This window comes from Saccopteryx leptura, chromosome 5 (genome assembly GCF_036850995.1).
Source record: "Saccopteryx leptura isolate mSacLep1 chromosome 5, mSacLep1_pri_phased_curated, whole genome shotgun sequence".
Classification (NCBI taxonomy): domain Eukaryota; kingdom Metazoa; phylum Chordata; class Mammalia; order Chiroptera; family Emballonuridae; genus Saccopteryx; species Saccopteryx leptura.
In genome coordinates, this window is record NC_089507.1 from 35,290,721 (window position 1) to 35,307,303 (window position 16,583).

Below are 16,583 nucleotides of genomic sequence, written 5' to 3' on the forward strand. Positions count from 1 at the left end.
TGTCTCTTGGATGTTATAGTAATTGAGCCTTTAGCAGACCCTTATTCTGTTCTATCAAGCCAGGTACTTCTGAATTATGGGACACATTGTAAGAGTATCCAGAGATCCATTGAGCAAGCACCAATGAAACTGAAAAAAGGCTGACTCTACAGAATAGATTATCTTTGTAGATATCTTTCCATTCTGTCCCCATTGCAAGAGTTTCAAATGCATTTCTTTCCCACAGATCTCTTTGGTACCAATCTCCTGATCTTGTCCTTTTGATGTTCCCGACCAGCAGGCCAACTTTTTGTCATTGCCCATGACAAATGTACATCAGTGATTGAGACTCTCTTGCCCCAAAGAAGTGAACAAACTAGTGCATTTTAAGTTCTGGGAGGATTTTATTTCAGCACTATCCTTCAGGCTACATCTGCATTGGGCTATAGCGCATCTGTTTACTTCTCATTTATATGGACTCAGAATGCAGATCAATCTATAAATCAGGTCTGATGGGGAGATCCTCTTGTGGTCTCTGGTGTGAGTTAAAAGAGAAGCAGAAAAAACAGGTACTATGTAAAAATAAGTGACCTGTTCATGAAGCTATCTTGAGCCTTCTAGATCTGCTGGGGTCTATTTGCATATATCCACTTCCATATTCTAATGGATTGCTGAAGTTCATGCCCAAATTTATGGTTTAGAGAATCATTAGCTCGGCTCATGATTGGTAGTTTGGATCACATAAAGATTTTATGATCCACGGTCAAGCATTCAATCTTCACCAGTAGCATGCCAGGAGTTACTTTTCAAATTGAAAATAGTTATCAGCACAAGGTCAAGGCATTATTACTCCAGGGTTCTGTGCTGTCGTTTTCATATTGGGACTCTCAGAAGCTCTCTCTATACAGCCAACATTTCACCCTTTATCCTAGGCTCCCACTAATAATAGTTCAAGTAATTTATAATTAGGTATTTCTCCCAGCAATGAGGCTGTTCTTGGATCTCTAAATATATGACTAGATAAATCCCAAATCCAATTGTGACTGTTTCCTAGAGTCACTTCTAATACCATTAATGTATCAGTCAGAGTTCCAATATGAAACATGACATACTTAAATTAAAATATTTTTTAAAGTTTTATTTACAAAGGGACTAATCGCAAAAATGTGGATGGGGGTATGGAAACCACAAAGGGTGTGCAGATACCTGGGTTCAGTAGCAGTGGAACTGCCATCATCTCTAGGTCCAAAAGGAGCAGAAAAAGGAGAGGATGTTGAGTGGGGCAGAAACCACCTTGATAGGAGCAATGATCTGCTGCTGAAGTACACAGCCAACTTGAGACCTTCCTTCCCCCCTGGCTGTAATCTAACCAGAAGCCAGAGGTTTGGAAGCCTGTTGAACCAACCCTTACAGATCACTTTTCCAGGATAAAGTGCAGGGTGGAGAAGAATGAATACCAACAGGTTGGGGTCACTAAGCCATTATGGAGGCTGACTACCACATTTAATCCCTATGGCTCATCTTTTAAAGGTAGAATAGCGGGATGAGAATAAAGATATTCAGCTTGACCATGATGTGGCACAGTGGATAGAGCGTTGGCGTTGGATGCTGAGGGTCCAGGTTCGAAACCTTGAGGTCACTGGATTGAGCACAGGCTCACCACCTTGCACGGGGGTCGCCGGTTGAGAGTGGGGTCATAGACATGACCCCATGGTCACTGGCTTGAACTCCAAAGTCGCTGGCTTGAGCCCAAGGTTGCTGGCTTGAGCAAGAGGTCATTGGCTCAGTTGAAGCCCCCAGTCAAGGCACATATGAGAAAGCAATCAATGACCAACAAGGTCCTGCAACTATGAGTTGATAATTCTCATCTTCTCATCTCTCTCCCTTCCTGTCTCACCCTCTCTCTCGCTCGGAAAAAAAAAAAAAAAAAGGAATAAATATATTCAACAAAGTAATTAATATATTACTATTTCCCTTTTCTTTCACAGCAGTTGACCTTCTAAACCTAGATTCGTGTATTGGTTACTTGCCTTTCTCTAATTTGGACATAACCATTACTCAGTCTTTGGGCAATAGATACATGCTGGTCCAGTGGGAAATGTCTTGTTTCTAAAAAATCCAGTCCTAGAGCAAGCCTAGGCAATCTTTTTTTCCCACTGCTGTTTCACCACTCACCCCTGACTTAATTGCTTTCTCTCTTCTTTTACCTGTCCAGAGACTATTCATTTTCCATGGACCATCTCAAGCTTTATTTCTGGGGAATAAAATAAATTACTAAATCCCCAAAATCTCCACGACATTACATGTTCTTAGGTGTTTGGATTTCAACTACTTCTGACTGTCAGTTTTCACCTGGAAGGGTCTGTGAGCAAATTGATAAAAATGGACTCCTTAGAAAGAGGGTACATTAGCACTTGAGGCCTTGTCTATTCTGGCAGGAGTGGTTTTCATTTGCATTCATACCAATTATTTCAGTGCTGTTTTACAGCCTCACAGAGATCTGTATCTATCCAGGCCAGGAGAAGCAAAGTAAAATGTAGGTTACACAAATGAGTGAAGCAGGTCAAATTATGGTGTAAATTGTGGCAAAATGCCAAAGCCCCACGTGAAATTTCTCAAATTCAAAAATTTTTAAATAACCTTCCCTCTCCCACATCACTATTTTCCCATCTCTATGGGATCATTTCCATCAGCATACAAACATGCTGTTACTTCACTCATAAAAGCAAACAAACCACTCTTTTCTTGTTTGTTTTTCAGCATGGATATGCACACACATGTACATGCAAGCGAGAGACAGACAGACAGACAGACAGGAAGGGAGAGAGATGAGAAGCATCAACTCATAGTTGCAGCACCTTAGTTGTTCACTGATTGCTTTCTCATATGTGCCCTGACCAGGGGGGCTCTGGCTAAGCCAGTGACCCTTTGCTCAAGCCAATGACCTTGGGCTCAAGCTAGTGACATTGGGTTTCAAGCCAGCAACCATGGGGTCATGTCTGTGACTCCACGCTCAAGCCAGTGACCCTATGTTCAAGCTGGCGACCTCGGGGTTTCAGATCTGGGTCCTCAGCATCCCAGGTCAACACTCTATCCACTGTGCCACCACCTGGCAACAAACCTCTCTTGATCTTACTTCCTCCTTCAGCTTTGCTCCTCATTTATAGTAAAATCTAGAAATGAGTAGTCTTCACTTGCTGCTTCTTATTTTTCCCCTCCCATTTTCCCTTAATCCATTCAAGTGTTTGAATGGATTCCCCAGAACTGCCCTTGTTAGGCTCACCAGTAACCACCACACCATTACATCCAGTCGTCACTCTGAGTCTTAAACTGACTTGATCTCTCAACAGCATTCGACACTATGTCTTCCTGGTTTTCCTTCTTCTCAGTCTCCTTTGATGCTTTCTTCTTGTCCTTCCTAACCTCTGAGACGGGGTCTGGTGCTGGACTGCCCCGAAGATTTTGAGCTCTTGCCTTTTTTCTGTCCTATATTCTCCCTTGATTGTCTCATTCCTTGCAGTGACTTAAAAACCATCTATCAGGTAGATACCCATTGTATACTTGAAACCTATATAATCTTCTTAAGTAATGTCATCCCAGTGATTTTAATTTTTTTCAAAATTTTAAGTCTATCTACTGAGGACACAAACATATATACCTCTAACCCAGTACTAATGAACTCCAGACTTATATACCCAAATGCAATCTCAAATTTCCCACTGGAATGTCCAGTAGACATCTCAAATTAACATGAAGAAATCTGATCTGACCTCCTTCTCTTCCTTCTTCTCCAAATGTGCTCTATCCATCCTTTTCCAACTTGTCAATAGCTGTTCCATGTTTCCAGGGGCTCAGCCAACATTCTTGGTGTTACCGTTGACTCCTCTTTCTCACATCCCAATTGAATCTGTCAGGCAAGTACACTGACTCTGCCTTAAAAATCTGTTTCAGTTTATAATGATGAAAAAGTTCTGGAGATGGATAGAGATGATGGCAGTTCCACACGTGAATGTGCTTAATGCCACTGTACCGTACACTTACAAATGGTTAAAATGGTCAATTCATCTTCAGTTTTTTGTTGTTTTATTTATGCATTTATTTTTTTCATTTATGTTCTATTTTACCACTGTTTAAAACACACTCACACACAGACTTTTACTTTTTTTTTCTCACCCTTATGTTATTACCACAGTCTAAGCCGCCATCATCTCGCCAGGATAATGCTAATAGCCTCCTAACTTCTTCCTGCTTCTATCCAGAACCCCCTCTGGTTTACTCTCAACACCTGGGCCAGAGTGATTAATTTAACATCTAGATTGGCCCTGGCCAGATAGCTTGGTTGGCTAGAGCATCATCCTAAAGCACAGAGGTTGCGAGTTTGTTCCCCGGTCAGGCCACATACAGGAACAGATCTATGTTCCTGTCTCTGTCTCTTTCTTGCTCTCTCAAATCAATAAAATAAACATGAAAAATTTTTTAATTTAAAAAAATAATAAAATAAAATAAAACCTAGATTGTATCATGTTACTCTGTATCTCCAAACCTCACAATGACTCGCCATTTCACTGAGAGTTATAGCCAATTTCTCCCAATTGCCTGTAAATCCCTTCCTGGCTCAGCCTCCTGTGGCCTCTCATCGTCTCTCCAACATGCTTCTGCTCGTTTCCTGCCGCCACACTGCCCTCATTGCTGTTCCTGGAGCACACCAGGCCTGCTCTCACTGCGGTTTCTTTGCTTCTGTTTTGTCCAGACTACTGTTCCTTCAAGTATTGCCCTTCTTCACTCTGCTCCTCAAGTCTGCTCAACTCTCACCTTCTCAAGTACCCTGGACGATTGTTCCTGCTGCTTGCCCTCCTTAACTTGGGGATTATTTACTTTGCTCTCTTTTTTCTTTTGTGTTTTTTTTTAAACAGTATTCTTCACTTTCTAATGTATTATACAATTCATTTGTTTATCAGTTTTTTACTGTCTCCCCTACTAGAAGGTAAACAATGATGTTTGACTCTTTTGTTCACAGTTATATCCCAAGAGGCTAGAACAGTGTTTGACACAAAATACATACTCACCAAATATTTATTGAGTGAATGAATATAGGAATGAATTGTTTTGAAGGAGCATTAAATTATAATCTTTCCAGAGCACCCACTTGTCTTTATTCCATCCTAATGAGAAAATGAAAACTATATTTGGGGACAGACTAAGCAGGAGCAATAGACAGTAAGAGTGGGGGTTAGAATGAGAGTATGAAAGTCCTCAAAGTAAGGAAAGATAGAATCCCAACTGTCTGTGAGGTAGGGAGTCTCATTAGATACTGAAGATAGAGAACAAATTGGCCACAGGCCAATGCAGAGTAAAATCTGTACTCAGCCAAGAAACCTTTATATTATAAGATGGTCTAGCAGGGTGAGCAATGATCATCTACCGCCTCATGTTTTAAGATAAACTAAAATCATTTATAGATTATTCCTGACTTATAATGTTTCAACTCGCAATTTTTCAAGATGATAATGGTGCAAAGGCAAACCACATTCAATAGAAACCATATTTGAATTTGATCTTTCTGCAGGCTAGTGTTGGGCGGTGTGGTACTCTCTCATGACGCTGGCAGCTGCAAGCCACAGCCCCCAGTCAGCCACAGGGCCACACAACCAATATTCTACACTCTGTTGAGTTGGCAGCGTTTCTTGGGTCTTGTGTTCTGAGCACGTGGAAGGTAGACTAGTTTAAGCTATGATGTATTAAATGCATTGTTGACTTATAATTTATATTTTCAAATTTCAAGCAGGATTATATTTTTAACTTTCAACATCAAGATATAACTTCATCATAAGTTAAGGAGCATCTATATGTAATATCCATCCAAGCCAAGAAGTACACAGGTCACTTTACTCCTTGTTTACTCCCTGGCATGTTATATTATTCTCTATATTATTCCATATGCTTGAAATATTTTAAGAACTAATATTTGTAGATTCAAAAGAAGGAAAATCTAAGAACAGAGTTATCATCTTTCTTGCTAGTCCCAATGAGAAAACTATTCCGTCAGTTTCCCTTTCCAATTTTCCTGTGTCTGTGTATGTACGAGGCCACCACAGAAATCTTGGATCCTTTCTGAGCCACATCCTTTATATTCAATCTGCCATTATGTGTTAAAAAATTGTTTGGCGTTTTACTTCTTATTTCCCCTGCTACCAACCCAATCCAAGCCCTCATCAACCCACACTTCTATTTCTGCATTAATTCATTTAATCCTCACAATGATCCTGTGAAGTAGATACCACTTTACAGATGATGAACTTGAACCACAAAGAGGATCTTTCTTGCTGACAGTCAAGGGCTGTAAGGGAAGAGCCAGGTTTGGATTCCAGGCAGGCTGAATCCACAGTCTCCGTTCTTAACTACTGGGCAAGCAGGGTTTGCTCAGTGCATGACTGAATGAGCTGACCAACTTTTCTGCCTCTGAGCATCCTCTCCTTCCATCCATTCTACATACTCATTTCCCTAAAAGACTGTCTCAGCCAACTGATCTACATCAGCAGCATCCAGAAAGACTCTTAGCCACTTATGGCATCAAGACTATACCTCCCCTTATGTTCAGGATCTTCCTTCACATGGCCAATCCTACTCCAACTTAGAATTCACCAGTTCCTGTTGCACCAGCTTCTTCCATTTTCTCTATTCTCACAACACCTTGCCTGCCTGTGGTTTACAGTGGGCTCCCAATTTATCTTCCTTTGGGCTCCCAAAGAACAAGTGATCTGTCCTGCCCTGGGGCCCTTAATTAGATGGTGATTAAAATTTCTTTGAGTAGGTTTCCGTTGTCTCCTGAGTTTCTCACTCACACCACTATTGACATTTGAAATTGGATTGTTCTTTGTTGTGGGGGCTGTTCTGTGTATTGCAGGTTGTTTAGCAGCATCACTAACCTGTGTGCGCTACATACCAGCAGCAACACCTTCCCACGCCTCGAACACCCAGCCCGTCCTCCCAGCTGTGAAAACCAAAATATTTCCAGAAATTGTCAAATGTCCACTACGGCAAAATCACCCTTAATTGGGAACCACTGAGCTAGACTATAAACTCTCCAATTTCGGGGACTGCATCTTATACACTTTCGTTTTCTTTATAGCGCCCAGCGTGTGTGCCTTTTTTATTTATCGAGCAAAACTCAATAAATAACAGTTAAATAAGGCTTCCCAACAGCTACACCATCACATGACACCTGGGCTCTACTTCTCAGTAACTCATTCAACCACACACTATCTATCTCTCAGCTCGATGCTGGCCACAGAGAAAGCTAAGCTTACCACGAGCTTTTGTGGTCATTGAAGAAAACTGAGCTTCCGGGGCCTTGCCTAGCACTTGTAGTACGTAGGTCATAAGTCTAACTTTCGTTCTAGATATATATTAAAAAGAAAACTAAAGCACACATAAAGTAATTGCTAAAATTCTGTGGCACACCAAAAACATGTATATTTTGCCAACCTGAGGAAAACATATGTATAATTTTGATTGATTTAAATAATAATAGTAATTACCTACTTTTTTGCTCAAAAGTGATTTTTTAAAAAATCATATCATACTTGTATAATAAGAATTTCTGATACTAAGAATAAATATTATTAAATGATGCAACCAGTAAGAGGCAACTTTATTATATGACCTATATATATATAAATATTTATGGTTCAAGACAAGGCATTCACACTATTGTCATTCTTTTCTTTTTTTGAGAGAGAGAGAAACAGGGAGGGAGAGAGACAGGAACATCAAGCTGCTCCTGTATGTGTCCTGTCCTGGGAATCAAACAGGTAACCTCTGTGCTCTGAGACAACACTCCAACAAAGCTATCAGGCCAGGGCTTAATTTCTATTGATATTTAGTAAAACAGGGAGAGAGAGGGGAAGCATTCATTTGTTTTCCATTCAGTCATGCATTCTTGGTTTCTTCCCATGTGTGCCCTGACAGGGGATCAAATCTGCAACCCTGTCATTTCAGGATGACACTCTTAACCAACTGATCTAACTGGTCAGGGTGTGCACTGTTGTCATTTTTTAATTTGACAATCTCACGCAGTGATTTTCAACTGCAGTGCCACAAGAATTTTTAAAGCATGCAACATCTGACTATTTAATCGGGCACTGGCCACTTTTCCCTGAAACTATCTGCCCTGCCCTGGTGATTCCCCGAGACCCTGCCCCACCCAACTTGTGGGCCCACCCAAACTGTTTCCAGTGGCTTTTCCATACAAACAGCTGTCTTGGCTCATGCTTTGGACTTTCCTAAACTCTCCAAAATGAAGCATCTGGCCTCCGCATACCCCATATTTCTTGCTGAGTGGCCTCAGACCTACCACTAGTGGCAGCCAGCCTCAGTTGGCAGCTTGGCCTCTCTGGGGCACCTCCAAGCCCAGCACAGTAGCAGCCATCTGCCGAGTGCTCTGTAGCATATGCACATGACCCCAGGCAGGGAACAGACAGTGGCTGACTTTGGTCTGCAAGTCTTGAGAGGCCCCAGAGCTTATGTACCTGGTAGACAGCTTCAGACCATGCCAAATCACAACCCAATCACCCTCACAAGCAACACATTCAACTGGGGGACTGAGTGGGCACCAAAGTCCCACTGAAGCAAGTCCTACTCTGCAGGGTTGGGCTCTGCATAGCAGCTCCTCCACCATAGTTGCAGCCAGTCCTTCAAGGCAAGGAGCCTGGGAGGCAATTCCTCCCAGGGATGTGCCAATAGCAATCAAGGCTCAACTACAACAAGAGGGTGCACACAACCCACATCAGAGGCACACATGGAGCGCCTGCTCAAGTGACTGGGAGGCTGTGCCACTGGACCCTATGGGACACCTGCGACATTAGACCACTCTACCAAGTATATAGAAATAAACATAGCAAGGCAGCCAAAATAAGGAGACAAACAGATCTCAAATGCAAGAACAGGAGAAATCTCCAGAAAACAAGCTAAATGAAATGGAGGCAAACAAACTACCAGATCCAGAGTTCAACACAACGATTATGCGGATGTTCAAGAAATTTAGTGAGAACTTCAAAAACATATCAAAGGACATGGGAGCCATAAAAAAAGAACCAGTCAGAAATGAAGACTACACTAACTGATATAAAGAATACATTGCCAGGGATCAACAGTAGAGTAAATAAGCAGAGGGTCAAATCAGCGATTTGGAATATAAAGAAGCAAAAATCACCCCATCAGAACAGCAAAAATAAAAAGGACAGTATAAGGAGACTCTGGGACAACTTCAAGCATACCAACATTTGTATCATGTTGGTGCCAGAAGGAAAAGAGAGTGAGCAAGGAATTGAAAACTTATTTGAAAAAAAAAAAATAGCAGGAACCTTCCTCAACCTGGTCAAGGACTTTGACCAAATATCTGGGCATCATGGCTCAGCCAAGTTGAACCATAAAAGTAACCATTGTAATACCTTAAATTGAACTCTGTAAGTAAAATTGCTGGTATCAGAAAGCAGGCAAAATTGATATCTAGGAACTAAGAAGAAAGGCTTCTCCTGTTCATTGAACCCTCAATCAACAACTAGATACCAGCTGAGTGGATTATAAACCCAACATTCCCTTGTTTGTCTTGGCTCTCTCCTGAAGCCTGAATTTAGGAGGAAGCCTTTTCAAACACTTATTTTCTAATCCAATAGCCCTTCAATAGAGGTACTGACCTACTCCACCACTGCTTTGATTATAAAGTTTGTGTTCTCTCTTCCCTGCAGATCAATAGCGTCTGCGAGCAGGAAGGCCATCTTCTGCCTTGTGGACGGTTACCTCCTTCCTGCCCAGCACAGTTGCTAGCAAACAGTTGCTGCCCAAATAATTGCCAAGTAAGTAAAACATAAATTATGAAAGCTCCCTGGTGTTCTCGTTTGGCATGGCTTTCCAAGACCCTGGGCATCTTTATAGATTGAAGGAGGGACTCATTCCAAAGCTGATATCATTGATTGCTAGAGTCACGGTCATTTTCAATTTACAGCATTCCAGGTCTTCCAAGTGAATAAACAAATGGAGAATGACTTCCACGTGCATCCTGTGGTTATAGAAACCACTCTTTGGGTTCCCTTTTGCTGATTAACCTGCAGAGGGAAAGCACTTTTGCACCTTCGGAAAATTTCCAATTTAGGCAGAAACTCATGCAATCAAAGGCTTTTGCCAGGGAGATTAAAATGCCCCAGAGATGGACAACAACTATTTGCCCACTGGCAGGATATATTCAGGGTTGAAGATTACCGCAGGAGGGATCCAGAGCTCTCTCTCCCAAGCTGACATCTGTGCAGTTCTTTTCATCTGCTTCTTATTCCCTAGCAAATATCTTTAATTACATCTCAGGAACCAGCAAATTAGGAAAAGGGCACCGTGTACAACGGAATCTCTGTGACCTTTTAGAGCTGGTACGTCTCTCAGGGGTTCGGCAGTGGAGCCTCTCATTTTACTTGGTATTTGTGTTCTTTTCCGGGAAGGCTTGCTCCCCCTTCTTCCATCCGTGCAAGGGTCCTATTAGCATTCCTTTCCCCTCCAGACGCGGGGGTGGCGACCCAGGGCTCTGTCTGGGAACCGGTTTCCACCAGGGGGCACTGGAAGGGAGTGAATGTGAGAAGCACCACTTCCCAGAACAGGCCACCCCCCCCCCCCCCCTCTGGCACCGCTCAGCACAACACATAAACATTTGATGAGAAGCTGTCTGGGAAGCAAAGCTGGTGGCGTTCCTTCCGTTTCTAATGTTTTGAGGTTTGATTATCAGTGTAACCTCGTGTTCATCCCCTGGTGTTTCCGATGTCGGTGTTTCGTTTTGAATCAGTGGTTCAAGTGAAATTCATTCCTACTGAATTTGGTCATAACACTGGCAGATGGATAGTGATTTTTGTTTGAAAACTTGAATAACTGGCTCAATTTCAAGAGCTGCCCTGATGGCCCTGGCTGGTTGGCTCAGTGGATGGAGCATGGGCCCAGCATGCGCCTGTCCTGGGTTCAATCCTAGGTCAGGGCACACATGAGAAGTAACCATCTGCTTTTCTTCCCCTCCGTCCTCCCCTTCCCTCTCTCTTCCTCTCCCACAGCCAGTGGTTCAAGCGGTCTGAACATCAGCCTCAGGCACTGAGGATAGTTTGGTTGCTTGAGCATCGGCTCCAGATGCAGGCTGCCAGGTAGATCCTGGTTGGGGTGCATGCTGGAAGTCCATTTCTCTATCTCCCCTCCTCTCACTCAAAAATAAAGAGAGAGAGAGAGAAAGAGAGAGAGAGAGAGAGAGAGAGCTGCCCTAAACGAAGACCAGGCTAGTCGCCTAGCCACATACTCCAGGTCTAAGCAAGGAATTCCGGTGTCAACTGCATTTGCAACTGAAAGGCTTGGAGAGCAGGAAAACCTTGAAAACCTGTGGCTATGGGAAACAGCTCTGGGAGCTGAGAGCTGAGCCTGGAAGGTCACTACAAGATAAGCCTTTTTTCCCCAGAAATTTACAGCAAGGCCAAACTTTCTCATTACTGTCATAAATTTTCACCACAGACCTATTTCTTAAGGGCCTTTTGAAGACACATTTTAATCTACTTAACCTGTTATTTGGGAGGTGTGACACGTAGCTAGCTTTCTCTCGCGTGGGTTTCTGCCTCTGATTCGGCAGCGGAAGAGGCTTTCCAGATGCCAGATCAGGAATCCACACCAATAAAGAAGGGATAAAGGGAAGTAGGAGGAGGAGAAAGAAAGGGAAGAGGAAGAGGAGAGAAAGAGAGAGATACACTGAAATTTTCATTAAAATGTTTGTTTGTTTTTTAGTTTAGAAAGCTATCTTTTATTCTGAGTTTATACTCTTTTATATATTTTAGGTGTTAAATTATTTTTGTTTTGTGTATGTGCCTTCTGAAAAGGAATGCTAAAAGAACACTGCTGTGTGTTTTGACATTAACATATCTATTCTTCTAAGAAAGGATGGTCACCAGAGATACTTATCTTTTTTAACCTATTCACAAAATATGTTAACAACCCTATGTTAGATCTTGTTTTTTGTTTGTGTTATTTTTTTTAACATTATTCTTGTCTGTAAAACCGTAACTACATTAAGGGACTGCTGAGGAGTAACTACATTAAGGGACTGCTGAGGAGTAACTACATTAAGGGATCGCTGCTTACTAACAGAAAACAGGTACCTAGCTCATGGGACAGTCCACGCATAAATGTGGGTGGAAGATGACAGTGGTGCTTGGTCTGGCTAGGGCCTGCTGGGGTGCTGAGTGTGAGGAAGGGGCAAGGAGACTCTAGAAGCCTGGCAAGCTGGAGGGGGTACTGGGCATCAGGGGAGATAGTGCTCGTGGGAGGAAAGGGTGCCGAAAGGAGAAGCAGAGGCTCCCTGAAGACGACTCATCTGCTCACAGCGTCAGCCAAGGCAGCCCCCAAGCACCAGACATTCCACACTGGGAAGCCCTTGTTTACTCTGTGGAGGAATTTCTATTTCTCCCCAGCAATGAGCTGATGTGAGCTGGCTGCAGCCATCCTGCACACAAGTCCTCCCCGCCCCTAGACCTCAGAGCACTTATTTCCTAGAAAACTGCTGTCTGTGAGCTGAGAGTTTATGAAGCAAGCGCTCACAGACATCACACCCAAGACACCTGGCTCGCCTGTGATGTGTAGAAGTGTCCGGCCACAAGACCTTTGGGCATGGCCGACAGTGTGCCGGAAGCTGTGCTCACTGACCCTTGGTTGGCAGGAAGTGGACAGGTGACGCTGGCCAGGTGGGCTGCACTGAGGAACAGGGGAATCTGCAGATCAGCACACAAGAAGATGTGGAAGCTTCGTAGATATAGTTACAAACAGTGGCTACAGTGATCATCGTTGTTACGATAGTGCAGGGGGGTAACAGTGAAATGATTTACAAACAAAAGACACAATTATATATACTCATGTCTGTATTACCATTGAGGAATTCTCTGTTTGAGAATCTGACTCCACCCTGAATCAAAGTTTGGTTTTGGTCCATGGCTCTTTCTCCTTTTGCCGCCGAATTAGCTATCTATTGTTAGAGATAAACTATCTCCAAACTTAGAGGTAAAACGTTTATTATCTCACAATTTCCGTGGGTCAGGAGTCCACGCCCAGCTTAGCTGGACTGAGCTGGAGAACCGACTTCCAAGTTCACTCTCACGGCAGTCAGCAGGCCTTGGAGCCCGGTTCCTCACGATGGGGGTTCTCCGTAGGCCGCCTGAGAATGCTCCCCGCAAGGCAGCCGGTCATCCACGAGACAGAGAGCCCACGAGCACTAAGGTAGGAGCCACGGTCCTTTTGCAACCTCGTCTGAGGTTACACTCCATCATTTGCACCATATTCTATTAATGTGAAGTCACTAGGTCCAATTCCTACTCAAAGAGAGGACCTGCGCAGTGTGGCTACCAGGAGGGGGACATTGTTAGGGGCCATCTTAGAGACTGCCTAAGCAGTGACCCTGTTTGTCTTCATATTAATAGTAGTAACGAAAGAGATGAACTTAGCAGGGTGGGCGTGGGATCAAATGCTGTAAGAAATAAGAGAGGACTTTGAAAACAGAGGCCCTAGAAAGACACTGTGATGAAGGGGTCCTGGCCTCACCCCCCCCCCCCACCAGGTTGAATTATGGAGAAGAGTCAGAAACTTGCATTTTAACAGCATCACAAGCACACGTTAGGCACGCTAAGACTTAAAGACCATTTAGAGAAATGATCTCTTTCCTTCTTTTTATGTTGGGAAGAAAAAGAGAGAAATTTTTTTAAAATGAGGTGGAGGGGAGGTAAGAGGTGAGCTTTCGACCTGCCAGCTCTTCTTCCTGGGCCCTGTCCTCTAACTCCCCTGGGCTGGGTCTGTTCTCAGGGCGACTGCAATACTAATTACATTTTACACACTGGACCTCGGGGAGCAGAGCCCTGGGGCCGCTCTCGGGCTCTTCCCACCCTCCAGTACAATGGCTGCTTTACCTTCCACCATGATCTCCTCAGGTGCCCCCTAGAGCAGGCCCAGAACTTCCGTGCCAGCTCTTAAAACAGCAGAAATATTTGGCAAATGACTGCGCCCTGGCAAACACATACGGACATTTTTTTTTTTTTTAATTCACAGTGGTACACTTCAAAGTCTTGGCTTTCCCTTGTCAACAGTATATACTCACTGTTTTACCCAGAAAAAAAAAAAGTGCAATTTATAGCGGAAGAAAACTGGTCATTCTTACCATCAAATCAAATTATCAGGAGTTGGAAGGAACAGTGAGAGTTCATCAAATCCATGTCTTTTCAAGCCAGACAGAAATATGCTCAAAATATCCCCACCAATAGGCCGTCTCTCGTGTCATCCTTTGGACACTCTCTAGTCCAGGGGTCCCCAAACTTTTTACACAGGGGGCCAGTTCACTGTCCCTCAGACCATTGGAGGGCTGGACTATAAAAAAAACTATGAACAAATTCCTATGCACACTGCACATATCTTATTTTAAAGTAAAAAAACAAAACGGGAACAAATACAATATTTAAAATAAAGAACAAGTAAATTTAAATCAACAAACTGACCAATATTTCAATGGGAACTATGCTCCTCTCACTGACCACCAATGAAAGAGGTGCCCTTCCAGAAGTGCGGTGGGGGCCGGATAAATGGCCTCAGGGGGCCGCATGTGGCCCGCGGGCCGTAGTTTGGGGACCCCTGCTCTAGTCCTTGTTCCAAACTTCACCATTATTTATTTTATATAGAACTGAATCTTTGCTATTACAATTTATAGCCTTTTCTCTAGTCCTGACCCCAGGAGAAATAAAGAACAGATGCTCGCATAGCTTTAATAAAGGTTCTTATTAAGTCACTGTTTATCTCTGTCCTGCCACTGGGGGAGGTGGGAGAGGTTGCTGCCGCTCGGCTCTTTCTGCTTAGCTCTGCTTGACCTTGGTGTCTGATAACATGCAGCCCCCCTTTTTTTTTTATCTACAAGAGGATCAAGACCATAACTTATATTCAGGTCAGCACAACTGGAATAGCCTAGATTATTTTTTTTTACAAATTCTACTGACAAGTGTTGGGTCTGTGAGGTGATTTGCTTTAACCAGACAACATTTTAACTTCGCAATAATTTTTTCCTATTGCTACCTAAAAATCAGAAATGCAAAACTTTGTTAGCTGGCTTTTGATTGCTTTAATCTGATGTGACGAGCTTTGTTAAAGCTTGGTTCCTCGGTCATTCAGAATTAAAATCAAAGGCTATTTTTCTTCCATAGTTTTAATTATTTGCATAATAAAGCCCTCTGAGTCATAAAGCTGCCATTAAAAGGCATTTCCGAAAAAATAGGCATTTCCAAAAATTGCACATGGAACTGAACAGTCTTCCAAAGCAACTCCAAAATTAAGTTCAAGAAGGATCTGTCATTTTTCTCTATTTTTTTTTTTAAGTGAGAGGAGGGGAGATAGGAGACGGACTCCCTCAAGTGCCCCAACAGGGATCCACCTGGCAATCCCCGTCTGGGGCTGATGCTCAAACCAAGCAAACTACTGGCTACAGGAGGAGAAGAGGGAGAGAAGGGGGTGGGGGGAGAGAAGCAGATGGTAGCTTCTCTTATGTGTACTGACTGGGAATTGACCCCAGGACGCTGACATGCTGGTCCAATGCTCTATCCACTGAGCCAACCAGCCAGGGCTCTATCGTTTCTTTCTGATATCTTGTTGGAAAGAGAGTCACTATTTTATAGATGAGAACCCAATATAAAGAAGTTGCCAAAGGTGACCCTCATAGGCTGCAGCAGCTCCAGAGCGAGAACGTGGTCTTCTCGCCTTCAGCCCTGAGTTGTTCACTAGATATCATCCTAAAGACAGACTTCAGAATGCCTTTCTACACACTCATACAGGTTTAAGGGCACTGTTTTCACTTTGCTTCCTTTTGCATTCTCAACGTTGAACATTTACTAAACATATCTCTGCAGTGATGAACAAAACCTTATCCAATAGGGGGGAAATTATCCTCACACTTTCACAAGCCCAAATGCCTTAGAGAAAACTTCTTCTGGTGTTCAAGAATAAATAACATGCCCACAACAAGCCCTAAAGGTAAATGACAAAGCCATCTTACTCACAGGTGGAAAGAATCATGGCTGCGCTTCTGCCCGGAGTACACAAAACAGTCTTCAGTTCTTCAGCGGCACTCCAGTCACAAAAACACATCTTTCAACTGAAATCGTAGCTCACCCAAGACGTTTCTCATGGGCAAAGTTAACCCCACCTATTTTCCTGTTCTGAAACCTCAGAAGTGTGTGAGTGACAACCCCATGGCCTATATAAGAAAGTACAACAATCAGTATCCAGATCTCGGAGGGTGGTGCTATGCGTTTCTCATTCCCAACTGTGTGGGCGACTCCAACAATCAACATTTTCAAGAAATCACCAAATTTTGGTAAAAGGGACCTTAAAAATCATCAAATCAAACTACCCTCTCTATACAGAGAAGGAAATGGAAGTGTAGGATACGGGACACACTTGGTGTGAGGAAAAAAAAAAAGTAGATTCTAGGTTTTGGAGTATCAAGTCTAAAACGGTCTGTCCTCCCGCTCGGTGCAGACACTTCAGGGGCCGTGTGAAGAAATATTTTTTTT

The 16,583-nt window shown here is 43.2% G+C and overlaps 1 protein-coding gene and 1 long non-coding RNA gene across 3 annotated transcripts in view; one reads left to right on the top strand and one right to left on the bottom strand.

The window, feature by feature from the left end:
• The window catches only part of TXK (TXK tyrosine kinase), a 69,487-nt gene extending 52,997 nt beyond the window's left edge, over positions 1 to 16,490 (bottom strand). The window contains exon 1 of one of the 2 annotated variants that reach the window (XM_066384409.1): positions 16,068 to 16,490. In XM_066384409.1, coding sequence (XP_066240506.1) covers positions 16,068 to 16,155 — 88 coding nt within the window. In that variant the 5' untranslated portion in view covers positions 16,156 to 16,490. The remainder of the gene's footprint in view (positions 1 to 16,067) is intronic. The other variant, XM_066384410.1, reaches the window with a different exon arrangement.
• Positions 1 to 16,583, top strand: part of LOC136405239 (uncharacterized) — a 77,015-nt gene that overhangs the window by 55,169 nt on the left and 5,263 nt on the right. The window contains exon 3 of the long non-coding RNA XR_010751485.1: positions 9,726 to 9,833. This is a non-coding gene — a long non-coding RNA (uncharacterized lncRNA). The remainder of the gene's footprint in view (positions 1 to 9,725; positions 9,834 to 16,583) is intronic.